Source organism: Lytechinus variegatus, chromosome 12 (genome assembly GCF_018143015.1).
Source record: "Lytechinus variegatus isolate NC3 chromosome 12, Lvar_3.0, whole genome shotgun sequence".
Classification (NCBI taxonomy): Eukaryota; Metazoa; Echinodermata; class Echinoidea; order Temnopleuroida; family Toxopneustidae; genus Lytechinus; species Lytechinus variegatus.
In genome coordinates, this window is record NC_054751.1 from 4874632 (window position 1) to 4889678 (window position 15047).

The 15047-nt window shown below is 38.4% G+C and overlaps 1 protein-coding gene across 4 annotated transcripts in view; it reads right to left on the reverse strand.

Moving 5' to 3' along the window:
- Window positions 1-273: 273 nt before the first annotated feature.
- The window catches only part of LOC121425665 (ATP-dependent RNA helicase A-like), a 43964-nt gene continuing 29190 nt past the window's right edge, over window positions 274-15047 (reverse strand). For all 4 annotated transcript variants that reach the window (XM_041621814.1, XM_041621815.1, XM_041621816.1 and 1 more), the window contains 12 exons: window positions 13107-13201; window positions 12716-12789; window positions 12163-12315; window positions 11519-11679; window positions 10881-10992; window positions 10005-10166; window positions 8120-8204; window positions 7094-7136; window positions 5016-5239; window positions 3831-3946; window positions 2905-3111; window positions 274-2072 (listed from right to left, as the gene is read on the reverse strand). In XM_041621814.1, the coding sequence (XP_041477748.1) occupies window positions 1472-2072; window positions 2905-3111; window positions 3831-3946; window positions 5016-5239; window positions 7094-7136; window positions 8120-8204; window positions 10005-10166; window positions 10881-10992; window positions 11519-11679; window positions 12163-12315; window positions 12716-12789; window positions 13107-13201 (2033 nt within the window). In that variant the 3' untranslated portion in view covers window positions 274-1471. The remainder of the gene's footprint in view (window positions 2073-2904; window positions 3112-3830; window positions 3947-5015; window positions 5240-7093; window positions 7137-8119; window positions 8205-10004; window positions 10167-10880; window positions 10993-11518; window positions 11680-12162; window positions 12316-12715; window positions 12790-13106; window positions 13202-15047) is intronic.

Below are 15047 nucleotides of genomic sequence, written 5' to 3' on the forward strand. Positions count from 1 at the left end.
ATTTCAACTTACAAATTGTCTTTGTTGGCAGTTTCCTGTAGAATAGGTTTCAATTAGAAGCCACTACCAAGAAAAAAAGGCAAGTTTTTTTTAAAAGCAAACTTTCTATAAGGATGCAACATTGCCTTAATTATAAATTCTATACATACAAGATTCATAAGACAGCTCACATATTCATGAATAATAGTAACAACTGTCCACGTACGAGACATGTTTGGATGTGATGAAACAATACTTCACAAACTTATATGCAAAAAGGAATATTCTTGGTAGATGGAGGGGAGGGGGGGGGGGTGTTTACTGAAATTACAAAAGACTTACACACGAAAAATGTAAATTCATGGAATTCATATTACATGATATATGGAGCAGCTAATCACATATCACATCAAAAATTGAGACATTGACAACAATAAAATCACACTTTCATTTTTGAATGGTTTTTAACATACAAACCATCCTTCATCGAATCTCTCCCCCCCCCTTTTTTTGCTTTTATAAAAACAACTTACCATTGGATTAATCTTCCCTGTAAGTCATGCCACATATACGTTTTACACTCTTTAAAAAACAAAAACTGTATGATATCCTGTCTTATGTGATAGATTTGTACATACATTCAACCAATTTTATATGCAACAGAAAATGATTTGGCATTGACAAATAGAATTAATTTGAAAATGATAAAGCTAATTTTATCATGACAAATGCAGAATGGTTCAAAGTTCTATAAGCACATGATATGACTTATTTTAATCATTCTTTTCCTATATGATATTTGGACATGATACTCAAATTGGAAATAATCTGAAGCGTATATAAATCCCGTAAACTTAATTGAGATTAATTTCTGATTAACAGCAAATCATATCTTAATATACCTCTGGGGTAAAAATAGGCCTTTGAAAATGCACAATTATAATCTATTCAGTAATAAAAATGCCAACTTCTGGGAGAACATGAGTAATATTCCAAGCTGATGGCCAAACCTGTTGGACTAAGTAACCTTATCTTTCTAGAATGTAATAAGTACCATATAATACATTGTTACACTTGAAGTTCATTCAACACACAAATTACATACACAGCCTAAATTCATAGAGAAGAGGAGCGACAGATAGTACAGCCATGGTTACAGACTGTAACGGTGAAGGCATTTCTGGCGTGTACACAGTACACAAAATCTCATGTTCAATTTGAATACGAGCATTAGAGCTTGATTGTGCGACCTCTTTCTACTGGGTGCAAGCTAGAAATACCTGCACAATAATCCACATTCCCAAGAAACCTTGAACAGGTTATGGCATATCCCACCACCAGATCACAATGAAAGAATCCTCAATAAATGTGACTATTACTACATAAGTTGTCTACAATCCCTTTTTACATTACAACAAATACCATCATCGTCATCATCATCTTAGACCTGGATAACACGGTGGTTTACATCTATCGATGGAATCTTGGTCATTTAGGAGGCACTACCCCAGCCTCCTTCGGCCCCATAACCTCCGCCATCACCAGAGCCTGATCCTCCTCCACCATTTCCATCATTACCCCCTCCGAACCCACCTCCCCTTCCACCAAATCCTCCTCCACCACCGCGACCAAAGCCTCCTCGGCCGCCACTTCCGAACCCGCTTCCACTGCCTCCAGAGTCACCTCCTCGGCCAAAATCATTCCCACCATCACCACCGAAGTCACTACCTCTGTCTCTGCCTCCATAGCCACCACCGCCGCCGAATCCACCTCCTCTTCCACCTCCAAAGCCACCGCTGCCTCCTCCTCCATATCCGCGACCTCCCCGGAAGCCTCCGCCTCCTCCTCCCTCTCGGTTCCAACCTCGTCTACCCCCGCCACCACCACCTCCAAAACCTCGTCCTCCTCCTCCTCCAAACCCTCTACCTCCTCTGAAGCCGCCGCCACCGCCTCCGAAACCTCCGCGACCACCACCGCCAAAGCCACCTCGACCACCACCACCGAAGCCACCGCCTCCACGGCCACCTCTGAAACCTCCTTGTCCGCCAGCAGGCGAGGAAAAGGAAAATCGTCCTCTCTTGGCACCACTAGGTCTAGAAAGAGATTTGGAGAAACAAAAATAACACCAGTTATTTTGGGGATCCAATATGGAAAAAACCTTCTTGATGCAGTGGTTGTTCAAAGTGCTCATTTACTATATGCCCTTTAATTACTGCGTACACACATGATACGTGAATTAAGCTTCGGTCTCAAGATCTCCTCCCTCTCTCTTATTTCTGCTATTAGCGTAATTTTCTCTCCTTCACTAAAATTGGCCTTCCTTTTCTTTTCTCAATCTCCATCTTGATATTTGTTATGATGCAATTTTTGCTTTAACACATAAAACGCATAGACTTTTTACCGCGGAGCAGCTGTTGCGTTTGCGACAAAAGTTGCGTGACGTTGCAATTTTCTTATGACGTCATAGAATTTGAGACTTTGGCTTAGCCATATCGTCTGACTTGTGACAATTGTCTTAAAGTTTATAGAATATCGTTAGGGAAGATTTCTTAGACAAGCAAAAAGCTAAGACAAATTGCTCAAACTTAAGCAAAAAGCTTATTTCGTTTATGGAATACGGGCCCAGGTGACTAGAATAGCACATCAATGAACACTCTATGAAGGTATTTGTTGCATTTCTACTTTGAATGCATATTATATAGCATGTTTTACAATGTACTTGGCAAACTGAAATACCAGTCGTTGTGGACGCATGGTTGTCTTTTGGTGGATGCAAGTGAAAAACAATTCAAAAGAATATATGAATATTCAAGACCATCAAAGGATCATGCGCAGAGTGGAACTACGAACTGGCTTATTTTAAGAGATCAAGTCACTCTCTGCAGGACTGTGTAAATCAATCTCAAGATTGAATTCCTCACTCACCCCATGTTATCCCCAGAGTCGAAGCTCCCGAAGACACCCGCGTTGGGTTTTGAGAGCGCTCTGATGATGTTGATTAGCATCTCATCCTGAGGAGATGGTGTGGTCACCGAGTCTGGGTTGGATGTCATGTTGAAGATAAGAGACTCTATGGCAGGATGAAGGGCTACAACCTTAGCTGCTGCTTCATGGTACATCCTCAGTTGGACCCTGGGTCAAATTAAATATAAACAAAAATACACAGAAATAATAATAATAATAACATACTGGATTATGCTGCACCAAAATCCACTCTGTAGAGTGCTCAAGCCACTTTAAATAGATGGATTCTCAACTGCAGACAGTAAAAATATATGTCTCTGCAGTTGCCAGATCAAGAATACATTAAATACAAGTGGAACGCCTCTGGCAGTCTCGCCTGCATTACACAATTTGATATAGCAGCAGTGCTGCCTTTGAAAACAGCTAATGAATAATTATTCACAGAACAAAACATTAACATGATAATAAAATATCATGTCCATTGACCAAAAATGAATTTTTCTGGAACGTGCACAGGGTATTCAGGGATACATTGCTGCTCTTATGTCCAAGTTTCATGAACTAGATCCATAAACTTTTTAAGTTATGATGACAATACCTCAAATACCCCCAACATGGCCAAAGTTCCATTGACCCTTAGTGACCTTTGACCTTAATTATGTGACCTGAAACTCAGGCAAGATCTTCAGTAATACACTATTACCCTTATGTCTAAGTTTAATGAACTAGGTCCACATACTTTCGAAATATGACAACATGTTAAAATCGTAACCTTGGTTTTAAAAAAGGGTATGGATGGATTTCCATACAGAAGAGATTGATTGTATCAATCGTAACTCTTTGTAAGACAGGGGCCCTGATGTAAAAGCTATCTTGACATGACTTACCAGTCATCCAGCTTGATGATACCATCACAAGATTCCACCTTACGTGCTCCAAACAGAAGGAGATGGAGAGGAGATACCATGGTCATACCCTTAGCTGATACAGCTCGGGTTCGGATCTGAAAAGAAAACAACAGATAGGAAATGAACCACAAATAATGAGAATTTTTCAGTCAGCTGGTCAGTAAACTAAAGTTTAAATACTTTATTGGGATGATTAATACTATTGTATTAATCATCCCGACGCCCTCCCCAACTTTGCATAATTCAGTGCATACTCCATCCTCACTTGAACCTTCCTACGCTCCTCCTCCACTGTTTCTTCCGAGTCTTCTTTCACCACTTCGCCTTAATCTGCCAACCTGTAATTCAAATCCCTTCTTGTTGCATGCATATCTTCCCACCTCAGCATGTGTCCATGCAATCGTACCCCATTTGCCTTCGCTAACTGGTTCACCACTCCAGTCACAGCTGCCTCATCCACACTCACCCCCCCATATGAGAATGGTAAAATGCCAATTCGTTGACTGCTAACTCGTCCGCTCACCACATGGTCCACCTTCATTTGGTCTCATGCCATTCCGTCCATCAACATTTCATCTAACAACCATTTGGTCCAATAACCATTCGGTCCAATCATCACTTTGTCTAATCACCAGTTCGTCTAATAACCAGCTGGTCCAATACCTATTTTCTTTTCATTCATTTTGCACAATTGCCACTTTAGTTTAATTAGACCAAATGGTATATGGAGTAAATGGTTATTGGACCACTGGTTATTAGACAGAATGGCATTAGATTAAATGAAAGTAGACCATGTGGTGAGTAGACCAAACGACAGTTCAAATGATAGTAGACGAGTTGGCAATTGGACGAATTGGCATAAGATGAATTGAAAATAAACCACGAGAACTACTTCACCGAGTCCATCCCATCACACACCTGTCCATCTGATCCACTATCCCTGTCATAGGACAATACACAAAACTGAACTTTAGAAATCTATTCTTTTACATGAAACCATCAGAATTCTTCTCATTTTCCAGTACTACTGAAAACTACTTGAAAGCTCTGGCTACATACAAGACAGAAGAAACACAGGAAGGAATGGGGGGGGGGGGATAATTCAAGTTTCAAGAACAATGAAAGTGGAATAATGGATATACACATGTACCCCTACAAACCCACCTTTTCACCGAAGACAAAGAACGGAGAAGGGAAGTTCTGGTCAAACTTGGAGTAGTTGACCGATGACTTGTGGATGAGAGCAGCCTTGTTCTCTGTGGTCAGTAGCTTCCTCTTCTCCTTGTGAAAGCAGACGTTTGGCCAGAGTCCCATGGTCAGCAAAGACACGACAATGTCCAGCTTTGGGTCAGGGGCTTGGAAATTGAAGATCTGAGGGGCGAGGCATTCTGTAATTGAAGGAAATTATGATCCAATAAGAAATGAATCCCTTCAGAATGAATGTATTCTATCAAATTAAATATTTCATATTTCTGCTTTACAAATATTAAATATGATTTGATTCCTCATGGAGAACATACTAACTTTAGTATTATGGTAATTCAATTAAAGGTATTGTTTAACTTTGTGAGCAGCCGATTTAAAAAATTCTCAAACCAAGATGAAACATGTGTACGAGTGCATGTATTAGAACTAATCAACCGTGAAAACAACCATTATTGAGAATGAAAAGCTAAAACTACAAGGCAAGCCCAGATTTTGTAAATAGGCGTCTTATAGACGCCTAAATAGTAGGGGAAGGCGGGGTAAGTTGTGCCAGTTTTTGCTTTTTGCATGTTAGAATTGATATGATTAATAATTTTGTCGAAATAAGTACCTTGCCTTGATATTTAATTCTTCTGAAATATTTTCCACCTATAGATAACTTTTTATCCCTACACTGAAAGTCATCGTGACCTTTGACAAAAAAACGATGTCAAATGGCTCAACTTGCCCCATATATGGGGTAAGTTTGAGCCACCTTCTGGGGTAAGTTGAGCCACAAAAACTATGTACAATATGTATGGGGGAGAACCAGCATGTCAATTTTTTGTTTAAAGTCTTTTCACTTGCTAATTCTCTATAAATACTAACATCCTGTAAAAGGAAAAGAGCAGTCATGTAAATTTGCTCCTTTCAGCCTGCATTTCAATTGATTTTTATGGTTTGTTTATTTTTTAAGATACATTACCATAGGAATTACCATGGCTCAACTTGCCCCATGCTGTTTGGCTCAACTTACCCCAGTCCGAACTTAGTGCGATAATTTTGTATCCACACATTTATTATGCATCCATCATATAAAAGACTATGACAAGAATGAAGATCCATACCTGGACTAATAATGTTGTTATCATGTCTCTATTTCACACTCTTTTTTACTTTTTTGGCTGAAATTCATATTTTTCCCTCTAAAAAACTACTTTTTGTTTCAAAGTTGGAAACAATGTGGTGGGGTTAGGGGTTATGCTTTGGGTCATCAATACATGACACCACCACAATGTCTGACTCATTCATTATTGGCCTGGGGCTGGTGGCTCAACTTGCCCCTATGCTCAACTTACCCCGCCTTCCCCTACATAAGTGTACGGGATGAAATTAAGATAGTGTTTCCGGTCATTTTATATTTCAATTTTGAAGCACTAAATGATTTTCGAAAGCAATTTTTTCTGGGCTTCATTTTTGGAACATATCACAGACACAGGTGACAAGTGTGACCTTCTAGCTCAGATTTTTTAAAAGTCAAACCAATGTTAACCAATCACTTTAAATACAATCAAGATACATCCAGGAAAATTGAAGTAGATAAGATAAGATAGATAAGTAATATATATTTTTTCATACAACTAACTACAAAAGAACAACATTACTGGCTTTTTCATTTGCAAATTACAACTTGTATATGTATAAAGCTTTTTCCCCAAAAAATATTGTAAAACCTCAAATCTTTTTTCATTTCAGCTTTCCTGCAATCAACATTGTTTGTCTATGGTAACTGATGATTTGTAATGAGAAAAATATGCCCATCATTTCTCATGCGAATTTGATGAAATTTGTATTGTTTTACTCATTTAATATTTTTGTAAAAATTCAATTCATTTCATTTAAAAGTGAAGTACCCCTTCAATTAGTCATAATTTATTTTCAGGTCATTTTGCCTCCGAAGAAGATTCTGCTAGGATCGAAAGCTTAGGCCCCTCTTGACTCCCCCATAATTTATTTTCCTATAAAATCAATGTCCTTTATATAATGGATAATCATACCTTCTGGGAATCCTTCCATAACCAGGATGTCTTTAAGCTGATTCTGTTAAGAGAGAAAAAAAAAGAAATATAACTCATGCAATTTGCGGAAATCCTTCAAAATTTGATTAAACTTTGCAAATAGACTTCCACCATGATCACTATCCTTATAAGCATATCAATTAGTTTGATTATTATGACCATTTCCACCTTCATCCTAATCATGGGGGGGGGGGGGTCGTGGTCGAGTGGTTACAACTCACGTCTTTCTCTCAGAGGGACGTGGGTTCCCAGCCCTGGAGTGTTTTCCTTCAGTAACAAATTTACCCACATTGTGCTGCACTTAAACCCAGGTGAGGTGAATGGGTGCCTGGTAGGACTTGTTCCCTGAATGCTTGAGCACCTATATAGCGGCTCAGCTACAGCCGGGGTAATAATATGATACCAAGTATCAATTGCAGTAGAGTATATATAATTGTAGTAGCTTCACTACATAAATGGACCATACAATTATTATTTTAACAATAATAATCATCTTATCCTCATCAGGTTTATCATATCACTGCTATCATCATACCATCACTGTTGTCCTTCGCATTATCAGAACTGCCACTACCACCCACAGCATAACAATCACCACCATCACCACCACCCCAACCACCAACACCATCATCAGCATTATTATCATTCTGTAGGTTTCATGGTACATCATGTACCTTTCGTGGGAAATTGTTGGTTGTAAAAAGGACCACCCAAACTCGATGTTTCGACAAGTGTGCTTCTTGTCGTCTACAGGAGAATGATCATCATTATCCAGATCTTAATGTCATCATCATCATCATCATCATCATCACCACCACCACCACCACCACCACCACCACCACCACCACCATCATCACCATCATCATCATCATCATCTTCATCATCATCATCATCATCATCATCATCATCATCATCAATCATCATCAATCACCATCACCACCACCACCACCACCACCATTAACATCATCAAGACTGCCATCATAATCACCACTGACATGATCTTACCCTTGCTTCATAGATCATCCTCAGAGTCATCATCTGCAATCCTTTATGATCACAGTAGTTCATAGCAGTATCCTCTCCAGATTGCCTGTTAACAAGACAACAGATCAGTGATTACATAAACAGATGGGGGTAATGCCGTGTTACAACATAAACAGATACATGTACAACACAATTTTGCATATAACAAACAAATAAATCGGAGGGTCATTGCCTCTATTCCCAGCAATGAAGTTACTACCTTAAGCAAGAAATTCATCCAAATTGCGATGCACTCGACCCAGGTGTACTAATTGGCAGGAATATTCATTCCTTGAAAAACTTGCACACCTTGAAGTTCGCTGGCTATTCCCAGCGCAATGACAATTCGCACCCCTGCAGAGAGGGTATGAGCAATTAAAAGTTGCATTATTATCGTTTCTAACTCTTTTATATGCAATAGATAAATCAAAGATAGAGAGCAATTCCAAACACTTTGCATGATGATGTATGTCATGCTGCTGAAGACATATTTGAATGTAAAGCTTCTGCATCAATATAGAATTAAAGTCAAAACCAAGGAATCACAATTTAACTTCCAGATACTCGACTTGGTTCTCAATTAGTGATACAGACAGAAATATACCGAAACAAGTGGAATGGCTCTGGCCGTCTCACCTGCATCACGCGGTTCAATATAGCAGCAGTGCTGACTTAGAATACTACTCTAACTCGCACAAGATGTTCAGTGATACATGGTTACTCTTATGTCCACTTTTTATGAACTAGACCAATAAACTTACAGAGATATGATGGTTATTCAACAAAAAACCCCAACATGGCCAAAGTTCATTGACCTTACATGACCTTTGACCTTGATCATGTGACCTGAAACTTGAACAGGATGTTCAGTGATACTTGATTACTCTTATGTACAAGTTTCATGAATCAGATCCATAAACTTTCAAAGTTATGATGGTAATTCAACAGATACACCCAATTCGGACAAAGTTCATTGACCTTTGACCTTGGTCATGTGACCTGAAACGCGCACAGGAAGTTCAGTGATACTTGATTACTCTAATGTCCAAGTTTAATGAACTAGACCAATAAACTTTCAAAGTTATGATGGTAATTCAACAGATACCCCCGATTCGGCCAAAGTTCATTGACCCTAAATGACCCTTGACCTTAATCATGAGACCTGAAACTTGCACAAAATTTTCAGTGATGCTTGATTACTATTATGTCCAAGTTTCATGAATCAGATCCATAAACTTTCAAAGTTATGATGGGAATTCAACAGATATCCCCAATTCGGCCAAAGTTCATTGACCCTAAATGACCTTTGACCTTGGTCATGTGACGTGAAACTCATGCAGGATGTTCAGTGATACTTGATTAACCTTATGTCCAAGTTTTATTAACTAGGTCCATATACTTTCTAAGTTATGACGTCATTTCAAAAACTTAACCTCAGGTTAAGATTTGATGTTGACGCCGCCGCTGTTGGAAAAGCGGCGCCTATAGTCTCCCTTTGCTTCGCAGGTGAGACAAAAAACGATATAGATGCATGAAACAAAACCCCTCTTCCTTGATGACTTAATTCCTTTCCATCGCTATGATTTTGTTGCTGTAACAGTTACACCTATTATTTTGTTTTTAAACACAAAAAATGGATTTTGTTGCTACTTCTTATGACTTTATTTCCAAATTAATTTTATGCAAATAGGCAAATTAAAATTTGCAACACAGCTTCTATGACACTTATAATTTGTCCCCCAAAGTTTTGTAATGAGGCCGTATCGCAAAAGACGACATAATCACATATTTGCCAAATAAGTGTGTCACAGCAGTTGCACCCCAAATCAAAATAAGCCTGAGTATCGAACATCAAAGTGAAACTTACAACTGTTCCTCCCACTCCTGGAATGCAGCAAGCGTTGCTATGTGATCACTGTGTCTCATACGGCAGTAGTTACGATGGATGTTACTAACCTTGCCTGCGAACGTGATGAAGATCTCCGGGAAGCACATGCTACTGGCTACGATCGTCATCGCATCACCAACACTAAAAAAAAAAATGTTAACATGATAACAGATAATAAAAACATCCAACTTAAATAGAAAAGGTCATTACCATCTGTTGAATCCCATCAAGGCGTTCTGGATCCTTCTAGGCCACTATTGGCTGATAGTGCTGTAACCCATTTTCCCTTAATCTCAGCCTGCATATATGCGGGCTTAGACCTCAACGTTTACACCTCAAAATAGATGTAAATTCATTTACTCAGTTAATAAGTATATGTCAAAAACAAATGAGACATTATCCTGATATTTGTATTAATCAATCATTAAAATTCATATCAAACTCAGATAATTCCTTTTTTTTCACTTGGTTCTATAATACAGTTTACATTAAATTTCTTGAATCATTTATGGAAGAAAGGAAAAGAAAAAAAAAACAATGGAGGGGTCACTCTTAATAAAGTTTTGTCGAAACAAATTCCTGCAGTTGAAATAAGATACAAAATATATAATCACTGGAGTGTTTCGGCCCTGTATATAGATGTACACTTTGAGGAAATCACTTCTTGTGTTGGCTGGATAATCAATAAATTGATATTCTGTCCAAACTTTCAATCTTAAAAACTGAAGTCACTGCATCATTTTAAATAGGAAAACATTCCCTTTCAATTCATTGTTATTGCAGCACCTTATGCACTTCTCCTGAATATTTGAGATACAAGGGCTTGTTCCCCAAGCAGTGAAAGATTCTACTTACAAGAGAACACAGCCAAGGATGATCATTTTTCCAAGACGTGGTTCGATGGGCATCTTAGCCAAGATACGGCCTACTGGAGTGAGCTCTTCCTGGTGGTCTAATGCATGCATCTCTGGAAGAATAAAAGCACATGTCAAACATCTTAATCAGAGTGATTATGATTTACACCTATGACTATATTAATTCTAGGTTCTGCTTAAGAAACTCCAAGTAAGGTTTATCAAGCACTCAATCACAAACTCGATAACTGCATGAGTGTGCTTTTCAGTGCTTGTATGCGTGTTTACAGTGCCAGGTGTCCTATCACTGTGTGGAAACAACTAATGTATTACACGTTTTCCTACAAGAGAAACTTGTTCCACCCTTATTTTTTTTCTTTTCCTCTTTTCTGCCCCGAATTCATACTTTTTAGATAACCTTCCATACTTTTGTGTTCCTGTCATATTCTTGTATCAAATGCAATTTATTTTAAACGTATAGCAGCTCTTTATGATACATAGCAAGAGAGTGAGAGAGAGAGATTACATTTGAAGATACATCACAATGTTTCCAAAAGCTCCATCAAAGTATCCCAGCACAAATCATCCAACTCCCTTTTCACAGAATGGTACGGTCCAATCTATGTTCGACATACATACCCTTCAAAGCTGCTACAGCCTCTACCACCGAGTCAAGCGGGGGTGGTTCAATGGCTTTGCCCAAGAACTCTGCAATGGTACCCAGTCTGAGGAGTTTAATGGTGAGGGCCAGTTCATGGAGGGGTGTCCTGAAGATCTCTGGAACGGTGTGCTGCTCCAACCTAAAGGAGCAATAGAAGAGGAGGAGGTAACATTGTCAAGAACAAACTGTGCACTAAACAAATCAAGTTTTGTAAAACTTTAACGATAAAAAATTCACATCCTTTGACAATGGAGATATATTATCACATCATTTAACTAGAAATGTAAGAAGAAAAAAAAACACGAAAACAGGACTTTATTCCCCTTGAGCAGGAAAAGGAAAAAAGCCAAGTGGATTAAATAAATTTCGAACACTGAGCAGATATAAGGATCATGGTTCATAATGCGAAAATTTCTATAAGTTTATCAGATTGAAGGATTCAGCTTTTTACTATTATTGCATATTAGTTATCATAACAAGTTTATTGAAACAGGGCCCAAAGTGAAAACTTTTCCCAATATCTTACTTTTCAAGTGTGAAAAGTGTACAATTCAACAATATCCCAATTGCCAGACACACTGATGGTTTAGATAAGTAGTGAAAACATTTCCCATTCTCTTACTTTTCAAACCTTGGGCGACTGATGAGATGGAAGCAGAAGCCTGGCCGAACTCTTCCAGCTCGACCTCTTCGCTGTTCAAGGTTGGTCTTGGATGCCCATACAATGGCATAGTTAGTCATGTTGTTATGGGATGTGAACAGCTTCATCTTGGCTCTGTACAGAAGAAAAAAATATAATTTAAAGAGGAAATGAACTCCAAGAGTTATAAGCAAAAAGTGTATCTCTTGCAATAGGGTCATGTGCTGAATTATCAATATGATAGCAACATTTCATTTATTTATCAGTCATCTTCCTATGATATTATTTTCAATTGAAGTATTCCGAAAGATTTTCATTCTGTTTTTGTAATTATCTACATATGTAAGCATTTTGTTCATTTTTGTGATGACTTGAAATGAAAATGATTAAATTGAAACTGAAAGAGATCTTGAGAATTAGAATCAGAAAATTATTGTGAATAGATTTCAAATTCAGACATGGAATGTCATCTTTATTGAAAACTTAGAAAGAATCTGACCTACTCGAAGGAGAGAGTGTATAGAGACAGACTTACTTGCAAATATCCACCACATAGACAACATCATTGATGGTGATACTGGTCTCGGCAATGTTGGTTGATAGGATGATCTGTAGAAACAACAAAATAAGAGGATCAATTCTGAATTCACAATGTGTTTAACAAAGTTAGTGATTTCAATTTTGCACTCTCCAGTAGCGTACTGGAGGGGGGGGTTAAAGGTGTTTAACCCCCCTAAGAATTCAATTCCCACCACTAAAACTTTGTTGAAGACCTTTTTTTGGAGAGGGGGGGGGGGGGGGGGTAGAAAAAGACAAAATTTGTGGGGAACCCGGACCTTTATTTATTATTTATTTTTTTTCAACATTTCATTCAGCTTTAACCCCCCCCCTTTCAAAAATCCTGCATATGCTACTGTCATTCTTACCTTGGTGACTCCTTCTGGCATGGTATCAAAGACTCGATGCTGTTCTTCCTTTGGAATCTGAGAGTGGAGTGGAAGAATGCAGAAATCACGCCCACCTAAAATTTAAAGAAGACAAAGAAAAGAGTTAATGCAGAAATGTCGAGAGTATCCTATAAATGACCCACTTTGGCCCTCTTAGATGACAAAATAAGTATCCTTTCATCACAGATCCTTACAACCAATCAGTAGGCACTTATTTCACTTTGGGGAGTGATGTTGTCCTTCAGCATGAAATTTACCAACATTGTGCTGCACTCAACCAAGGTGAGGTGAATGGGTACCTGTCAGGAAACAATTCCTCGAATGCTTGAGTGCCCGATCAAGGTAGCCATGCTGAAGCCCAGGTAATGATAACATGATCATGTTAAGCAGGGCCCGCTGGGAGAACAGCTTTCGGAACTGAAGTGGCTATCCTGGGCAAAATATGACGTTATTATTACTATCTTTCCGAAAGGCTGACATAGTCACACAATGCTTACAACAGCCATGAATATCGATTGCTTTCAAAGCATATCCCTGAAAAGATTCATACCAGTGACTATTCTCGTCAATTTCTCTGGAAAAATGTGGTACTGGTCTGAGAAGTTTAAAGGAAATATCATAAAGTGCATACATGTATGTAAGATCCCTTTGAGTGGAACCTTTCTAAATGATCTGTCTCTGAAGTATCATTCATATGAAAAGTTGTAATGCTCTGAAACAGTGCTTCCAACCTGAACAAGAACATTTCACAGTATATTTAAAAGCTAACAAGTGGAATGCCTCTGGCCGTCTCACCTGCATCACACGATTCAACATAGCAGCATTGCTGACTTTGAAAACTACTATAAATCGCACAAGATGTTCAGTGATACTTGGTTACTCTTATTTCCACGTTTTATGAACTAGACCAATACACTTACAGAGATAGGATGGTAATTCAACAAATACCCCCAATGTGTCGAAAATTCATTGACCTCACATGACCTTTGACCTTGATCATGTGACCTGAAACTTGCACAGGATATTCAGTGATACTTGATTACTCTTATGTCCAAGTTTCCAAAGTCAGATCAATAAACTTGCAAAGTTATGATGGTAAATCAACAGATATCCCCATTACGGCAAAAGTTCATTGACCTTTGACCTTGGTCATGTGACTTAAAATGCGCACAGGATGTTCAGTGATACTTGATCACTAGTATGTCCAAGTTTCATGAATCAGATCAAATTAAAAAAAAAAGTTTTTATTGTAATTCAACAGATACCCCCAAATCGGCCAAAGTTCATTGACCCTAAATGACCTTTGACCTTGGTTATGTGACATGAAATTCATGCAGGATGTTTGGTGATACATGATTGACTTTGTGTCCAAGTTCAATGAACTAGGTCCATATATTTTCTAAGTTATGATGACATTTCAAAAACTTAACCTCAAGTTAAGATTTTGAAGTTGATTCCCCCAACATGGTCTAAGTTCATCGACCCTAAATGACCTTTGACCTTGGTCATGTGACATGAAACTCTACTAGGATGCTTAGTAATACTTGATTAACCTTATGGCCAAGTTTCATGAACTAGGTCCATATACTTTTTAAGTTATGATGTCATTTCAAAAAATTAACCTCAGGTTAAGATTTGATGTTGACGCCGCCGCCGTCGGAAAAGCGGCGCCTATAGTCTCACTCTGCTATGCAGGTGAGACAAAAATCAGTATTTGGGTGAGGCAATCAGTATTTTCAAAGAAATACCATAGGACAACACATAAAACCGAAACTTAAGAAATCAGTATTATGCATGAGACCAACAGTATTCACATTTTCAGTACTTATACGGAAAATCAGTAATACTTGGCAATTCTGCTTGAATCATTTTGGCAAGGGTAGTTAAAGAGGCAGACTAAAAAAATGAGTCAAAAGTCCT